General features: G+C 42.4%; 1 protein-coding gene across 7 annotated transcripts in view; it reads right to left on the bottom strand.

Annotated features, from left to right (window-relative positions):
- LOC137342642 (tyrosine-protein kinase Fyn-like) overlaps nucleotides 1–18,280 on the bottom strand; it is a 235,288-nt gene that overhangs the window by 36,247 nt on the left and 180,761 nt on the right. For all 7 annotated transcript variants that reach the window (XM_068006681.1, XM_068006679.1, XM_068006682.1 and 4 more), the window contains 2 exons: nucleotides 9,801–10,061; nucleotides 2,972–3,071 (listed from right to left, as the gene is read on the bottom strand). In XM_068006681.1, coding sequence (XP_067862782.1) covers nucleotides 2,972–3,071; nucleotides 9,801–10,050 — 350 coding nt within the window. In that variant the 5' untranslated portion in view covers nucleotides 10,051–10,061. The remainder of the gene's footprint in view (nucleotides 1–2,971; nucleotides 3,072–9,800; nucleotides 10,062–18,280) is intronic.

The raw sequence follows: 18,280 nt of genomic DNA, 5'->3' as shown, positions 1-18,280 counted from the left end.
TCAACTGGAATATCCAAAACTCAAGGGGTGTCAGTGTTAAGTAAAAGCTGACACTATATAATGGAAAAACCAGAGACCAGCACACAAAAGCTCACTGACCCACAAAACAGCAGTAAAGATTCTGGACTGGATTCCACAAGATTTTCTGGCTAGGAATGATCACTCCTATCCGGGACTGGTCGAACACTAGGAAATAAATTTCAGAATTGGACTACACCTGGTGCAGTACAAGAGAAATCAACTATCACATCGCCAAGGTGGTGAGAAAGAAAATCTGCAACCAGATTAAAGCAGTGATCAGGAGACCCCAGTCTTGACAATAGTCCAAAACAGAATCATATCTTAATGACGCACGCACTTTTAGTTTATCTTGAATCAATTGTTTTAGTCGTAGCCACCTCATAGAAGGGGGTAGTTGTCAGTAACTGATGGTCGTTTTGTGACATTGGGGGAACCTGATGCCATTTTATTGGTTCAAACCAATTCATCACTCAATGTGCAAAGGATTTGCAAGAATATGCTGAAGGCTTGAACCAGGTGGGTGGCAGATTCAGACAGGATAGTTTGTGCTGTATAGATGAACATTGAGACGCTTCATGATATTTTCTTTACTGCTTCAGAAGACAAGTAGAGACAGAGCAGGGATAGAGCTACATACAATGGACTATTGACAAGACTGCGATCTCCTGAGCTGATCCAAGATTTAGGCAGGATTTTGAATTGGTTTTGCTTTTAAAGTTATTGTAGATGAAAGATACCATACTCATATATGCCGATAACCTTGTGCAATGTACAATACGAATAACAGAGAATAAGAAGGCAAATGACACTGGAGGTGAAAATTGCAGTCTAAGAAAGTCAGCTGAAATGTATCCCTTTCATCTCTGATAGACGGTCTTCTAGCTTCAACCACCAATAGTTTCTTTCCAGTTTAATAAATCAATTTCATTAATTATGTTTCAAATTTCCACCCCTCCCTTACCTTTACATGATCCATCTCTGACTCATCCCTTCCCTTCCTGGACTTTCCTTTCTGTATCTCTGAGGATGGACTTTCCACTGACATTTATTATAAGCTCACTGACTCCCACAATCAGCTGGATTATACTTCCCGCTTCCTATAAGGACCATTCCTTTCTCCCAGTTTCTCTGTCTCATCTGCTCTGATGATGCCACCTTCCACAGCAGAGCTCCCAAAATGTCCTCCTTTTTCTTCAGCTGAGGATTCCCCTCCACTGTGGTAGACAGGACCCTCAACCAAGTCCATCGGATTTCCCTCCTCAGAACTGTAATAGGATTCCCCGTGCCCTCACCTTCCACCCCACCAGCCTCTGTATTCGACAGATCATCTTCTGCTATTTCATTTCTATTTCTCAGTAGGATTGTGGCTTTAGCAACATGAAGTTAATTATCCCCTGTACACACTCTGTGCTGCTAATTACCTATGTGTCTTCTTGACACTTATCAAACTTCATGGACCTCTAGTGTACACTTGTAACCCAGAGCCATATGTGAAGACTTGGCTTCAATCTCTCAGGTCTGCAGATGACACCAGAACCCACAAGAGATATCTACAACCAGCCATCACAACCCCACTGTGGAACTTCCTTTGAACTCAGCTCAGCGACGGTATGGCTTTTATAAGCCAGAATTGGGATTTGCTGTCGGTAATGGTGTCTCCTCATTTCATGCACTATCCTGCACTTGATTGTACAGTCTATTCTGTAATAATATTCAGCTATACAAGTGTCAAAACCAAACAGCACGGTGTACAGCCCATTGATCCATGTGAAATTTTCCTGAATGCCAGAATGTTCCTGCACTTCTGATTTTACCACAAAGTTCACATCGCTACTTGATCACACTTTAAATATTTACTCTGCTACTTCAGAGCTTGATCCCTGCTATTTGTGGTTCTTTCCACTTTAACATTAAACCACCATTATGGCTACATTGAGGCATCCGTAGTCTGGGCCAAATGTCACAGATCAAAAGAATGTGCTGAAGCAGTAGTGACATCCCAATGATCCACTCCAAGTACTTCCATACAAACACAAACTTGATGTTTTTGTTCCCCTTGTGAACAGTAAAAGATGTCGATGAAGAAAGAAAAGTGCAGCCACCAGGGGGCAGTAAAAGCCCACATTTTAATTGCTTTATTCTGCAGCTTTAATGAAGCCAATAAATAGTGAAACCGCCAATTGTAATATCATTGTTTAGAAGATAGTTTCAATGTGAACATTAATTTATCTGAAACTGTGCTTCAGAAGCTCGTGCACAGAGCATTAGATTTGGGGGATAAAACATCCCAACAAAGCAAGTATATGGCATTTGTCATTCCCTTTCAGCTCTGTTTTTTCTTCGTCTGCTCCAGCAGGGTGCCAGGATCTACACACTGACTCGTGACAAACACAGCGTCATTGTGACTCCTGTTTTTATATTTGAGCTCCATGAATTGTCTGGAATTGACAAATGAGAATCAATTAAATATGAAAGAAACAGCACCAAATGCGCCAGATTTCTGCACCGTTGCTGTTACAATAAAACCCACAGCGCTGGGATTAGAAAAGCACACAAATCAAATCCCACTGAAAATTAAAGCAAGCCATTTAATGCAATCTTAATGTTAGAATCCAACAAAAGGTCTATATTGTTAAAATCACAAAATAGGATGCTACAGATTTATGCCCTTCCCCCACCCAAAAAACACATGAAACATGAAACCAAGCCCTTGTACAAATCTTGTACCCGTCAATCATCCCAGTTTCTACGTCAATGTCAAAACAGTGAAGAATTCCCATGAAACCTGCCTTTCCTAGTTAGTCATTAATGGCAGAATCACATGTTACTAGAGGTTCCCTGATCTGTGGTTTGACAGTGCTGGGAGTGTGTCCACGTAGGCGGGTAGTCGATCTGTGTGTTTTGAGTACCTGTCACCATCTGACAACACTTCGTGTCCAGCCGTACTTACGAGCTATTGATTACGTGGAATTTTTCTCCTTTCCTGAAGGTGAGGTCATCCTCTGTCCTGGCATCGTAATCGTACAGCGCTATAAACAGGGTCACGCCTCCTGTTTCAATCAAACACAAAACTACATTTAATAGCAGCACAAATTGTCAAGCAAAATGGAAAAGGAAAAATTTGTGGTGGTTTCATTACATGTTAACCCCTTCCCATTCGGTTAAAGAAACTATGAGGGACGATTCCTCCTGTGCACTAGGTGTGGGAAACCCATTCTTCATAAACAGGTTTACAAAATTGCTCAGAGGAAATCTTCCACTTATCCCAATAATTATCCCAATAATATCCCAATAATGGCTGCTGTGGAGTCTTGTTCACAAGTATTTGAGTGTAAAGTAAACTGTGTGAGTGTCCCTCTAATAAAGGAGAGCCTTCTTTCAACTGGTCCACTATGTTTTTGACTGCTGCCTATACGACAGTGATTTTTGCAACCCTCGGAGATCTCTGCGCTCCATCAATTCTGGTCTCTTGTGCATCCCCGATTTCCTTTGCTCCACCATTGATGGCAGTGCCTTCAGCTGTCTAGGCCCTAAGCTCTGTAATTGCCTCCCTAAACCACTCCATCTCTCTACCTCTCCTCCTTTAAATCGCTTCTTTTGGTCACTTGCTCAGTGTCAAATTTTGTTTGATTAAGCTCCTTGGGACGTTTAACTATGCTAAAGGTGCTATATGAATGTAAGTTGTTGTTATCATTGCCTCAATGATCAGTGCTCAGCTCCATTGGGCTGGACGAAGTAGGTGCTTAATGGAGAACTGGTAGATGACGGAAGAAAGCAGGGTTGACAACAAGGATGCTACAAGGACACACCGAAGATTCACTTGGAGGAATGCAACATGATTGTTGAAACCCGGGCTACTGACAGGCAGCTGTGGGGTGCTGAAGTGAGAGAAGGTATGAAGAGCTTTGAGCTACAATGCTGTGCCAGTGTGAAAGCAAGACGTGAGAGACGGAAGGATCGATAACGTCAGAGGAACCTAGCCAAGAGCGTGGTTATATGAGGCTTGTAGTCGACAATGTCTATCACGTACTGACCTGCATAGTTATCAGTGCATCCATCTACCCTCAACTTATGCTCTCTTCATTGTTGACACTGCCATCCTTGAGTACGAGAGACACACCACCACTCTACTACAGTCGATGCTTAATGTATCCTCGGGATGTCTTATTTTCTTTTTGTTTGTTAATGTCTGGGCTGGTGGGGCAGCGGAGGTGAGTTACTTGTCACCATGAAGAGGTAAGGTTGCTGGGCAGCTGTTAGAATCTGTCTTTATGCAGTAGTGAAGGGGCTGTTGTTTTCAACAGTTGGGGGACTGCCTTTTTCAATGGCAATGTTTCCGGCTCCGACTTATTCCACATGGATTCCAACTTAAATTCCACCCTTCATAATTTGGATCCACCCACGATTACAGATATCTCCATGACATTCAGCATTCCTCAAACCACTGCTCTCAAATTAAACATTAACTCTGTTTCTCTCTCCACAGACGCTGCCTGACCTGCTGAGTGTTTCCAGCATTTTCTGTTTTTATTTCAGATTTCCAGCATTCCCAGTATTTTGCTTTTGCCTTTTTCAATGGTTGCTTTTATGTACAAGGTGGCAACAGAGTTGGGAGCGAAACACTTCAGCAACTTGCCCCACAGAGCCATCAACGACAATCAGAACAGTTGACAGACCAAAATTAAATAGGAAATGTTGACACAAAAGCATGATCAAAAATTGTGACAAGAGAAAGTTAGATTTTTGGGTGCAAACTGCATGCTTTATGTAAGATTTTTAATAAAAGGGAAGTTGAGTCCATAAAAAGGTTCTCATAAAAACATGACATGGTGTTCCAACTTTCAACCACAGTAGTTTTAGATTTCTAAGCACTAGTGTGTTGGTCTTTGGCCAAGGGAGTGGATTGGTACAGTTTTAGAAAATTAGTATTTGGAAGTTTGGCACCCAAGGCTCTTTGCCTTGTGATAATTTCCTTCATAAACATCACAATGCTTTTTTCTTCTAAAACCAAAAAAATCAATATTATTATTGTTTAGGTGGCCTGTCTTGAACCACCTTGCTCCTAAATATATTTATATTTTTTAGTTGAGGACATGAAGTCCCCCTACCATCCTTTTCTCTACATATAGACCTTGCCAGGACATATGCCACCTGTGACCCAGAGGATGGCTAACTTTCACCTAAGCCTACAACAGTGCCACTCATCAGCTGGCTCACTGTTACTAAAAGATGTATGGCAACAGTTCTATGACAATTCTCCTTTCCAATTCAGAATGCAACACATTTTCTTGCAGCTTTTGTTATCCGGATTAACTGTAATGTCTACTTGGAGGCCTAGCACACAACATATTAGCTCCAATGAAATTGCTATTTGAATTGTGACTTTAAATGATCTCCATTTGCTCTGACTGTGAGGCAATGAGCTACAAGACTAGAATATATACAAGTACATTCCTTTCTTATCATGCCCGTTACAGTAATTATAGGTCTTTTGGAGGCCTTTCTTACTTAAAATATATCAATTCAGTAAATTTTGATCTCTGGATCATTTATTTTGTTACAGACTGTCAGTACATGGACCACTCCTCATCACTAAACAACAGGATTTAAGTGCTTGTGAATGATTGTTTAATCATAATAACCATAACCAGCTGAATAAACAGGAATTTGAACCTTTTATCACAGCATTTGCTAAATAAAATGTGTCAGGAAGAGATAGAAAACATCCATTTCATCAGTGCCCAAAAACAGTTCTGATTGAAAGATCACAAGCTGTTTCCAGTTTTAAAGACTTCAGAATTCTTTTATAAAACAACTATCCAGACCCTAAATCCTTAAGTGCAGTCAGACAGATACTAATGCTGATGGGGAAAGTCGTGGGGTTCTGCTATTCGGGGATGGGTTTTAGTTCCTTCCTGTCTCCATACTGTTTTCCTCATTCAGGAGACCAGAACAGTTTAGATCAGTGCAGTTCTTACAAGATCGTGGCCAACGTAGCCAACAAGTATTTGGAATAGGTCTCTTGATTATTTTTTTCTCCCTCAGAAGTAACGTACTCTGCAATGATTGTTGCTTTTAACAGACCAGGTAAAGCTCCCCCATTGTGGACACTCAAAAAGTTAAGCCCTGATGCAAACTACAGGTGAGTACAGAATAGTTGATCCATTGAACTGGTATCAGTTGGAAGATAGAGAAGGGAAGCCTGGATTTGAAGTTATAAGGTTGCAGTAATGGACTAAAATCTAACATGGACAGGAGGAATATTGAAATACGTGTAAATATCTTCCATGTACACGTACCAAGTTTATAAATGACAAAAACTATTCAGACAATGGTTAAGCAAGGGATTCTAATACAGAGTCAGGCACCACATCAGCATTTCATGGTCATTGTAAAATGTAATATTAGGTTAGAAAGTTGTACCAAGCTCCTTGATGAATCAGCTGTTTAAGGCAGTGAGTATTTGACAGAGAAAGAATGACACAGAGCGAGCAACCATAGAGTATAAGAGAGAGACAGACAGACAGACACATACACACAGCTGGTAACAGGTCCAGTCCCCAGTCAGTGCCAAGTTAATTGATCTGAATCAGGGGCAGTATAATTGGCCTCAATAGGGAGCAAAAGAATTTCCCCTCCTGATCAATATCCAACATTTCCCACTGGACACGTACACTTCCAGACACTGGTTAAGGATACAATCAGACTCAGCTGCGATGTTACACCCACCGCGGTCCAATAGCTAGCTGATACTCACTGTCAGGGCTCACATTTAACGAATGCAGGAAAACAGGCAGACATTGGAACCATATTCAGGAAGGAGTTAACGCCTTCAGAGTGGAGAAGCAGGGAGCAAATTGGCAGAAAAATGAGAAGGAAAAAATAGAAAGTTGCCTCTATTCTTCTTGGAAACATTTAGTGTTATACATTTTCTTTGGCTTGCCATAAGAACAAAGAGACAGAATGGCCTATTAAGAATATGACACTATTTACACAAGGAGCTGACAGCAGGATATCCATTTCGATAGTACAAACTAGCTCCATTGAAGAGATTAAGTATATGGACAAATCTTCTAGAGTTATGTTAAGAAATAATTTGCTTTGTACATATTTACCAGACGAGGGGAAAGGAAGTTTGATTTCATCCCCACAGACTCAGTCTCAACAAAATTCCTCTTCTACTTGGAGTAGGAGTCCAAACAGTACGAGTTGTAATGACTGGAATTTAAAACTATCAAACCTACACATTGTTCTCTTTAACATAGTCCAGCCGTGCCATTTTACTTCAGCAACAACAACTTGTATTTATATAGTGTTTTTAACATAGAAAAATGTCCCAAGGTGCTTCACAGAGCTATAATCAAAAAATGGATGCTGAGTCAAAGGAGACATCAGGAGAGGTGACAAAAAGCTAGGTCAAAGAGGTGAGTTTTAAGAAGAGTTTTAAAGGAGCAGAGAGAGGTGGAGTGGTGGAAGGGTTGAGGGAGAGGATTCAAGAAAGTGAGGCCGAGGTGGCGAAAGGCATGGCCGTCAATGATGGGGTGCAGGGTGGGTGGGGGTTTGCAAAAGAGATGAGAGTCAGGGGAGTTTGGAAAGGAAGAGTAGATGGAGGTTATAAAGATAGGGAGGAGTGAGACCCTGGAGGGATTTAAACATGCGGATGAGAATTTTAAATTTGAGGCGTCCAGGTCCGGGAATCAATGTAGGTCAGCAAGCGGGATTTGATGCGGGATTGGATAAAGGCAGTAGTAGATCATACAAATACAGTAGTTTTGTATGATCTGATGTTTGCAGAGGATGGAGAATGACAGGTCAGCCAGGATAGAATTGGAATAGTGGAATATGGAGGAGACAAAGGCATGGGTGAGGGTATCAGCAAATGGGCTGAGGGAAGGGCAGATGCAGGCCATGTTACGGAGGTGGAAATAGATGCTTGATGCTTCCATGTGATGGAGAAGATATGAGAAGAGAAGCTCAGCTTGGAGCCGAATAGAATGCCGAGGTTTGAACAGTCTGGTTCAGCCAGAGAAAATGAGTGGGAATTGGTGGCAAGGGTACAGAGTTTGACACGGGGGCTGAAGACAACGGCTCTGGTCTTCCCAATGATTAGCTGGAGGAAATTTCAGCTCATCCAAGATTGGATGTTGGACAAGAAGACTGACAACACAGGGGAAACAGAGGAGTGGAGAGAGGGAGAGCTGGGAGTTGTCAGCATACATGTGGAAGCTGACTGAATGTCTGTGGCTAATGTCATCAAGAAACAGCATGAAGAGGAGGGAGCTAAGGATTGATTCTTGGAGCAACAGTAAGGATCAAGGTGAGATACCATTGCTGAGGATGCTGTGGCTACGACTGGATAGGCAAGAGCGAAACCAAGCGAGGGTAGTCCCATTGAGCTGGAAAACAGAAGAGAGGAGTTGGAAAAGGATGGTGTGATCGACCATGTCAAAGGCTGCAGAGAGGTCAAGGAAAATGAGGAGGTATGGTCACAGTCGCAGTCACGGGTGGCATAATTTGTGATTTTGGTTAGGGCCTTCTCAGTGCTGTGGCAGGGGCGCAACACATTCAAGGACTTTAGAGAGGAAAGGGAGATTGGACATGGTTGGGGGGCTGGACCAAGAATAGGTTTTATCAAGGAGGGTGAGGGTGCTCGAGAGTGGAGGAAATCAGGGCACCATTTCTGTCGATTGTCCACCCCTTTCTGACCTCAAAGAGAACTTGTGATGGAAGGTGGGCCAGATGCACCTTCCACCCACCCACCTCCATCCCCACATCATTTCTGTGGATGTGTCTGGTGGGATCCAGTTACGCCCCGCATGGTAAATGTATGCCTACATGAAGTTAAGTCTACTTTCCATACAAAGACCATATGCGGACCCCACAATGCCATATTAAAATGGCAATTAAATTCAAAAATCAAATGCTATTTGAGTATAGGGTATGCCAGTGAGGAAGCTTTGGGAGAGCAGAATGGAGGCCTTTATACGTCTTTGCCCAGATAGGCTTGTGGCTTCCTGCCGCCCCCCCCCCCACAACCTCCATCCTCTCACCCCACAAATTGAGCGGCAAGGTGTCAGGACCATGGGGTGGTTGCCAAATAGTGCCAGTACCGGTGTACATATTTGCCCTTAATATTTAAATGACCTGTGCCCTGGATTTGGGAAAAGAGCATGGCAAGGCCAGGCAGGCAAGGCCCCATGTACTTTCAGCGGCAATTGATAGGCTCAATTCTTTGACAGATACTTTGGAAGCCAGAGATCAAAAAACATTTTTGATTCATAATCTTACTTTGGTTAAAACACCCCCGGCTTCAAAATCAGTTAAAGGACAAAGCAACCACAAGCTCATTAAGTTAAAACTGATACGACTAACAAGGAAGTGATTGAAAGCCAGAAAAATGATATTAAAGCCCTTGAAGAAGAGTGATTTAATAGTTAGGACTATCATTTATTCATTTTATTTTTACTTTCCTTCCAAACCAACAACTCACATCCAAGCAACTTCCTTTACTGAGATGACAGGTGATTGTCTTCTAGAACGGAATGGGGAAAGTTCTTAAAGAGAATGACGGCAATTCTTACACGACCCAAGGGAATCCTTTTCCTCATTCCACACTCTCTACCCCCTTATCACAGATATTTTAACTGCTAAGGTATTCATACTGTCGAGCATGCATTTTACCAGTAAAAGGAATTTCAATGTTTCATTTCACAGACCTTTTGAAGCCCCGATCTACAACATTTGAATGTAGAATGAAATCTATGAGCATGGTATCTAACCTGGCACCCCTCCACTCCTTGTAGGTAGTGAGCCAGTTGGGTATCCAACAGAGCCACCAAAAGGAGTCAGCGCTGAACTGGTGGCATCATGGAAGCTGTTAAAGTCAGGGATCCTTGTGAAGACCGCAGTCTGGGTCTGATTGGTAGGGTCTGGCCCATAACGTGGGTTCGTGTTTTGATTGAAGAACCCGTCCCCATCTTCAGCTTGGGATTTTGTCGATCCCTTCTCTTTACAATGCACGCAGCCCATTATCTGGAAATCTGTAAGCAAGGAGACAGGCCGTTAATATTTGATTTCAGAATTTGACACATCACTCAATTTATTTATGTGCCCTTTTCCAGCAGCATAACTGATACAAACGGGTGGCTTGTGACCTTTGGGTGGCTGACCGGCCAGCTGTCCCTTCTGGTGGTGATTTTCAGGCCCCTGCCTCATTCATAAGAACATAAGCAGGAGAAGGCCCTACAGCCCCTCAAACCTGCTCAGCCATTCAATAAGATCATGGCTGATCTTCGACCTCAACTCCACTTTCCACCTGATCCCCATATCCCTTGATTCTCCTTGAGTCCAAAAATCTATCGATCTCAGCCTTGAACATACTCAACGACTCAGCATCCACAGCCCTCTGGGGTAGAGAATTCCCAAAGATTCACAACCCTGAGTGAAGAAATGCCACCTCATCTGAGTCTTAAATGGCCGACCCCTTACCCTGAGACTATGCCCCCTAGTTCTAGACTCTCCAGCCAGGGGAAACAACCTCTCAGCATCTACCCTGTCAAATCCCCTCACAATCTTATATGTTTCAATAAGATCACCTCTCATTCTTCTAAACTCCAGAAAGTATAGGCCCATTCTACTCAATCTCTCCTCATAGGACAACCCTCTCATCCCAGGAATCAATCTAGCGAACCTTTGTTGTACCTCCTCTAAGGCAAGTATATCCTTCCTTAGATAAGGAGACCACAACTGTACACAGTACTCCAGGTGAGGTCTGACCAAAGCCCTGTATAATTGTAGTAAGACTTCTTTACTCTTGTACTCTAACCCCCTTGCAATAAAGGCCAACATGCCATTTGCCGTCCTAATTGCTTGCTGTACCTGCATGCTTACTTTTTGTGTTTCTTGTACGAGGACACCCAAATCACTCTGAACACCAACATTTAATAGTTTCTCACCATTTAAAAATATTCTGTTTTTCTATTCTTCCTACCAAAGTGAATAACCTCACATTTCCCCACATTATACTCCATCTGCCACTTTCTTGTCCACTCACTTAACCTGTCTATATCCCTTTGCAGACTCTTTGTCTCCTCCTCACAGATTACTTTCCCACCTAGCTTTGTATCGTCAGCAAACTTGGATACATTACACTTGGTCCCTTCATCTAAGTCATTAATAGAGATTGTAAATAGCTGAGGCCCAAGCACTGATCCATGTGGCACTCCACTAGTTACAGCCTGCCAACCTGAAAATGACCCGTTTATCCCTACTCTCTGTTTTCTGTCCATTAACCAATCCTCTATCCATGCTAATATATTACCCCCAACCCCATGAGCCCTTATTGAATGCCTTTTGACACCCACTGGTTCCCCTTTCTCTACCCTGCCAGTTACATCCTCAAAAAATTCTAATTGATTTGTGAAACACGATTTCCCTTTCATAAAACCATGTTGACTCTGCCTAATCATATTATGATTTTCTAAGTGCCCTGTGACCACTTCCTTAATAATGGATTCCAGCATTTTCCTGATGACTGATGTCAGGCTAACTGGCCTGTAGTTCCCTGTTTTCTCTCCCTCTCTCCTTTCTTGAATAGCGGGGTTACATTTGCTACCTTCCAGTCCGCTGGGACCGTTCTAGAATCTAGGGAATTTTGGAAGATCATAACTAATGCAACCACAATCACTGCAGCCACCTCTTTTAGCACCCTCAGATCCAGGGGATTTCTCGGCTTTTAGTCCCATTAGTTTCTCCAGTACTTTTTTTCTACTGCTAGTAATTACTTTAAGTTCCTCACTCTCATTAGCCCCTTGGTTCCCCACTATTTCTGGAATGCTTTTTGTGTCTTCTATTGTGAAGACAGATACAGATGTTTAACGTCTCTGCCATTTCCTTATTACCCATTATAATTTCTCCTGTCTCAGCCTCTAAGGGACTAACGTTTACTTTTGCTACTCTTCCTTTTTATATACTTGTAGAAGCTCTTACAATCCATTTTTACATTTCTTGCTAGTTTACTTTCATATTCTTTTTCTCCTTTATCAATTTTTTGGTCATCCTTTTCTGGTTTCTAAAATTCTCCCAATCCTCAGGCTTAGTATTCTTCTTCGCAACATTACAGGCCTCTTCTTTTAATCAAATGCTATCCTTAACTTCTTTGGTTAGCCACGGATTAATCACTTTTCCCGTGGAGTTTTCATTCCTCAATGGAATGTATATTCGTTGAGAATACTGAACTATTTCGTTAAATGTTTGCCATTGCTTATCTACCGACACACCCTTTAATCTAATTTCCCAATCTAGCTTAGCCAACTCGTCCCTCGTACCTATATAATTGGCTGACTTTGGCAGTTGAGCTGTGGACATGGAACGGGCGCAGCAATGCTGCTCGCTGCTCTCTCCGGCCTCAGGAATATCGGCCGGCCGGGACGCTGGTAGAGGCTCACTGGTTGGTCCTCAGATGGGTGGGGGGCGCGGGGAGACAATGCCAAGGCTGGGTGAGGTTTTTGTGGAGCACCAGTTCCTTCTGCCTCCACAAATATTCATTTTTTAAAAAAAATTTCCACCAACTTCGTGATTGGACCACCAGTGCACATGGGCGGAATAAGCAAGTCACACTCTCGACCCATGTGTCCCTTAAAACTGCAATCGGGATCCTAACTACCTCAACGGGACCCCGATTTGCATGGAAAAGAGGCCCACCGCTTGTTTCAGGCAGGTGCTTCTGCCCGTGAAAGTTGCAGTGGACGGATCGTTGGGGTTAATGGAGCGGTAAGGTTACAGACTCCCGTAACACTCAGCGGAGCGAGGATTGGAAGAACTGATAAAAGAGGTCTTATGGTCCCCCGTCAACTGCTGATTCCAAATTTCTTATGACACAAAATTCAATCATAATGGCCTCAACGCTGTACTGTGCGAATTTTGATGTACAAATGGTTGTTCTATTGAAATCCCTTGGCCTGCTATTTTATTTTAAACAGGTTACTGCCTCCATTGCAATAATCAAAGGAACCAAGTGTTTGTGTACTAATAATTGCACATTGTAATTTTAGGGATAATGGGCGCTAAATTGGGCCGTGTAGCACCTGTTGTTTCGGCGCAATGCAGCCTCCCGGAGATCCAAGATGGCGTCTTGGATGCTCACGCATGCTTCTAGTGTGACACGCGCCAGACGCCATCTTGGTAAAGGGTTTGGCGCATGCGTAAATAACGAACGCTGACATCATGTAAAGTAGGGAGAAAATGCTTTTCATCAGTGTGCAACGCTGATTTAAAGTGATACACACCATTTTGGCACTTAGCGCGTTGAGTGGAGCGTGGTCTTAACCGCGACCATCTAAATACGTCTTAGAGTGCCTGGAGGACCCCCCCACTATTTAAAGTGACCATGCAGGATTTACAGGTTAGTTGCTGGATTATTGCTTCTAGCTTCTGATGCATTTGTAACTGTTTTTGGAGGTCTCCTATACTTTGAATACTAGGACAAGGGATCATAGCCTAACATTGAGAGCAAGGACGTGCAGGAGTGAAGTTAGGAAACACTTCTACACACAAAGGGTGGGAGAAGTTTGGAACGCTCTTCTGCAAACGGCAGTTGATGCTAGCTCACATAAGAAGGCATTAGGGCAGATGCCCAAAAGCTTGGTCAAAGAGGTAGGTTTTAAGGAGTGTCTTAAAGGAGGAGAGAGAGAGGTAGAGAGGTTTAGGGAGGGAATTCCAGAGCTTAGGGCCTAGGCAGCTGAAGGCACGGCCGCCAATGGTGAAGCAATTAAAATCGGGAATGCGCAAGAGGAAAGAATTGGAGGGGAGCAGAGATCTCGGAGGGTTGTAGGAGGTTACAGAGATAGGGAAGGGCAGACTGTTATTTTTAGCAAATTACAGGTACCGGCTACCTTTAAGAGATTTTGGCTGACTGTCAGAGACACAGGCTGCCTTTAAGAGATTTAGGCTCCCCCTGCTGGTAGAAAGTTCGACAGTCATTCAATCCTCGTGTCAATGCAGGTTTTTAATGCTTGGCTGAGGTGAGTGTTTGGGACGAATGCTTCGTCCTGCCTGCGACGCAAGTACCGGGCGCAGGTTAATTGCGGATCGCGATACCTGCGCCAGGTTTCAGGGGTTAACCAATTTAACCCCCAATGTTTTAGCATTTGCTTTCTTTCAAAAATATTTATTTCACACTTTTGAGCATTTTTAAGTAAGAAATTGCTGCAAACATGCACATAGTATGAATCTTCTGTGGACAAGAATTTAGAAAATGCGTCTCTAGAAAACAAAAAAGGGATTTTTCCCAACATCAGTAAACTACTTTCACATTTAATTAAGGAGAAGTTTACATTATAGCCCTTATCTGGAAAACGTATCGAAGTGACATTGATTTAACAGCTCAGTGTGGCTGAGGAGGGAGTTAGCAGCAGGATTTTATATTACATTCATAAGAAAACAAATGAAGAATGATACTTTTTCAGATATATTTCAGTGTAGTGGACTGTGACAGAAATATTTTGAAGAGATCATCATACTGTGCATCCGAGATTTGAAAATAAAAATGTAAAGTCATCACTTTGTCTCCTTTTTTCTCCACTTCAAAGCCACCTTGCATTATTCTTGTTACAGGAAGGGTGGAACAGTCTGGGTAATTCCTTCATGAACAAAGGAAATATAATTCCAGCAGAGCAAAACAAGCAATGTCACTCCACCCTCCTCCAAACTAGCTTCTTTACTAACATAACCGCCTCCCAAAAACTAACGGACCAATTGTACTGGTCAGACTGGATCTTCTGATCAAGAGTGAATTGCTGGGGGAGAGGGCTGGGAGTGCTCTACCAGTCATGGATTTGGGGATCCCTTCCCCTTACACATTATGAGCACAACGAGCTTTTCATAATGTGTTTCCGCAAAGCACTCTTTTAGATTGGAAGAACGAAAGAACTTGCATTTGTACAGCACCTTTCATGACCGTAGGACTTTCCAAAGTGCTTCACAGCCAATTAATTACTTTTTTTGAAGTGCGGTCACTGTTGTAATGTAGGAAACGTGGCAGCCAATTTGCACACAGGAAGGTCCCACAATGAGATAAATAACCAATTATACTGTTTTGGTGGTGTTGGTTGAGGGATAAATGTTGGCCAGGACACCGGGAGAACTCTCCTGCTCTTCAAGTAGTGCCATGGGATCTTTTGTGTCCACCTGAGAGGGCAGATGGGGTCTCTGTTTAACATCTCATCCAAAAGACAACACCTCAGACAGTGCAGCACTCCTTCAGTACTGCACTGGAGTATCAGCTTAGATTAGGTCCACAAATGGAATAGGGTTTGAACCCACAACTTTCTGACACGGAGGTGAGAGTGCTACAACTGAGCCTCAGCTGACACTTGAAGCATTCCTAGTAGCATTCTTAAAATGGCAGTACTGTCAATGTAATGTACTCCGAGTTCATGCTCCACGTCATGCTTTTTTAAACAGATTCCTTACTTTAAAGGTTGATGTTTGGTGAGAGGAGTCTTTCAAATTTCAACAGGATGACATTTCACTAAAGCAGGTGCACTTCAGTAATATCAGGCAGGGAGACATGAGGTGCATCTGCTGGCCGCCATTGTTGTTTACTAACTGATCAGTCACCCTGAGTATTCCTGTTTTAAGGGTCAGTCCATCAACTAACAAAGATAAGTCTGTTCAAATTAACACTCTGTACAACAGTGAAAGGAATGGGTATTATTCCCCTCTGAGAGCAATCAATGCCTTCTCCAAGAGCAGGTAGTAAAATGAAAGCCAGGACAAATATAACGAAAAGGGATATTAGAAAGGCTGAGTGAGAGTATTGGAGAAAATTAGCAAAAGAAAACAAAAAGAGCAAAGAAAAGGCTTTCTATTGGTTCATTAGAGGATAGTCAATGTGGAGGTGGGGCTGTTAATAGATTAAGGTGGCAAGCTTATAGTGGAGAGTGAGGGAATGGCAGAAATACTGGAAGTATTTTTTCCCCAGTTATCGGATTGTCGAACCATCAGAGGTGGGTGTAGAACAGTCAGTGAAGGTCATTATGCAAAGAGAGATTGTACTAAAGAAGTTATTCTAATTTCAAGTAAATAAATCACAGGGACTTGATGGTTTACATTCAAGGAATTTTAGGGAAGAAATAGTGGAGGCTCAGACTATGGTTTTCCAAATTTCTGTGGAAAGGAAAATCATGCTGGAGGATTGGAAGGTGGAAAATGTGACACCTCTCATCAAAAAAAAGGTGACAGAGATAAGGTGGGTAATTATAGGCCAGTTAGTCTTGCTTCAGTTGTTGGTACATCACTACAGTCTATAGTATAGGACTAAATTACTAAGCAGTTGCAGAAATATGAGACAATCAGGGCCAGTCAGCACAGATTCTAACGGACCGAGTGTACTCGATAAACATAATAGAATTCTTTGAACAAACCATAGGGAGAATAAAAGGAAATGCAGCAGAAGTGGTTTATATGGGTTTTCAAAAAGCAATTGATAAGATACCATTTAAATGATTAATGACAAAGGTAATAGCACATGGTATTAAGTGAATGTGGTCAAATGGATAGAGAAATTGTTGAAGGGCAGAAAACAGGTTAAGGGAAGTCTCTCAGGCTGGAAAGTTGTGGTGAGTGGTGTTCCACAGGGGTCTGTATTAGGGCTGCTGTTATTTACTATAAACATAAATAATCTGGACTTGGAAGTTAAGGGAACAATGACAAAATTTGCTAATATCATAAAATGGGGGTGGGGGGGGTGGGTTTGGGCAAAATATGATGAGGGCTGTGAAAACTGCAATAGCACTAAGATAGGTTAGAGATAGGTTAGAGATAGGTTAGAGATAGGTTAGAGATAGGTTAGAAGGATGGGCAGATAGGTGGCAGATAAGAGCCCAATGTGCCACAAGGTGATAACATGTAAGGAACTGTTGCAGCCCCCTGCTAGTTTAAGTGCTAATACATTTTGGAAGTAAAGATAGGAGAGGGAAGAAAGTAGACCTTAAATGGTGTGCAGATACACAGGTCATTAAATGTTGTAGCACGTAGATAAAAAAGGCAAATGGAATACTTGGTTCTGTATCTAGAGCCATAAAATACAAAAGCAAGAAGGCATTGTTGAACTTGTACAAGACCTTGGAGCACAGTCAGAGTATTGTGTACAGTTTTGGGTACCCCATTATAGGAAGGATATAAAAACAATGAAAATGGTGCAGCTAAGATCCACTCAGACATTCCCATTGATCAGAGGTTGTATAGCTATCAAGAGACTTAAGAAATTAGGGCTTTTTTCACTGGAACTGAGAAGGTTGAGAAGTGACCTGATGGCTGTCTTCAAGATTATGAAGGGTTGTGATAGGGCAAACAGCGATAGATTCTTTCCTCTGGTCATTGAGGCAGTAACAAGGGGGCAAACCCTTAAGATAATTCAAAAAAGGATTAAAGAGGTTAGAAAAAAATGTCTTCACACAGAGGGTGGTGAGAATGTGGAAATCTCTGCTGCAAACCATTGTTGAAACAGAGTCCATCAACACTTTAAAATTGAATTAGATAATTACTTGAAAAGAGGAGTATTGAAGGATAAGGGGAGCAAACAGAAGTGTGGGATCAGACTAGGTGATTGATGTGGAGAAAAATACCAGGGTAGACTTGATGGGTGATGGGCTGAATGGCCGATTTCTGTGGTGTAACATTCTCTGATTCTATCCATGAAGTTTCAAAGAAGTGGATACAACCCTGCCCCCCCCCACTGCCCCAGCCATACAGACTGTGCAATACTTGTGATTGCGGTCAAATCCATGTATTTTCCATCAGCAAAACCAATCTGAATAAAAGGCTTGATGACCACGAAGACAGAATGATGGCTGAATACTGGGGATTGTACAGCATTGAGCTTGGAACTGCACTGGTTTCTGAAATATCGACTAGCAAAACTGAAAAGCTCATGAAAATTTTACTGCTGAGTAAAGTTCATCCCACTGCACAGTAGTGCGAGATGATGTGGTTCTCCTGTACTGACGTACAGAGTTGTATCTAGAGAATGAAGATAAAAGGGTAAGAGGAAGCAGAAGTGTTGACGTCCCACTTTGTTTGCATAGTGACTACACCACAAAGTGATAACACGTAAGGAACGGTAGCAGCACTCTGCTATTTTAAGTGCTAATGACTTTTTCTAAAATAAATATACTTCAGCTATGAAAGAAAAACAACTGAGGATCTTGGTTTTTCAGATATAATTCAGCATAGTAGACTGCAGCAGAAATATTCTGAG

The sequence above is a fragment of the Heptranchias perlo genome, chromosome 26 (genome assembly GCF_035084215.1).
Source record: "Heptranchias perlo isolate sHepPer1 chromosome 26, sHepPer1.hap1, whole genome shotgun sequence".
Classification (NCBI taxonomy): Eukaryota; Metazoa; Chordata; class Chondrichthyes; order Hexanchiformes; family Hexanchidae; genus Heptranchias; species Heptranchias perlo.
This window is presented reverse-complemented; position numbering and strand designations above follow the sequence as displayed.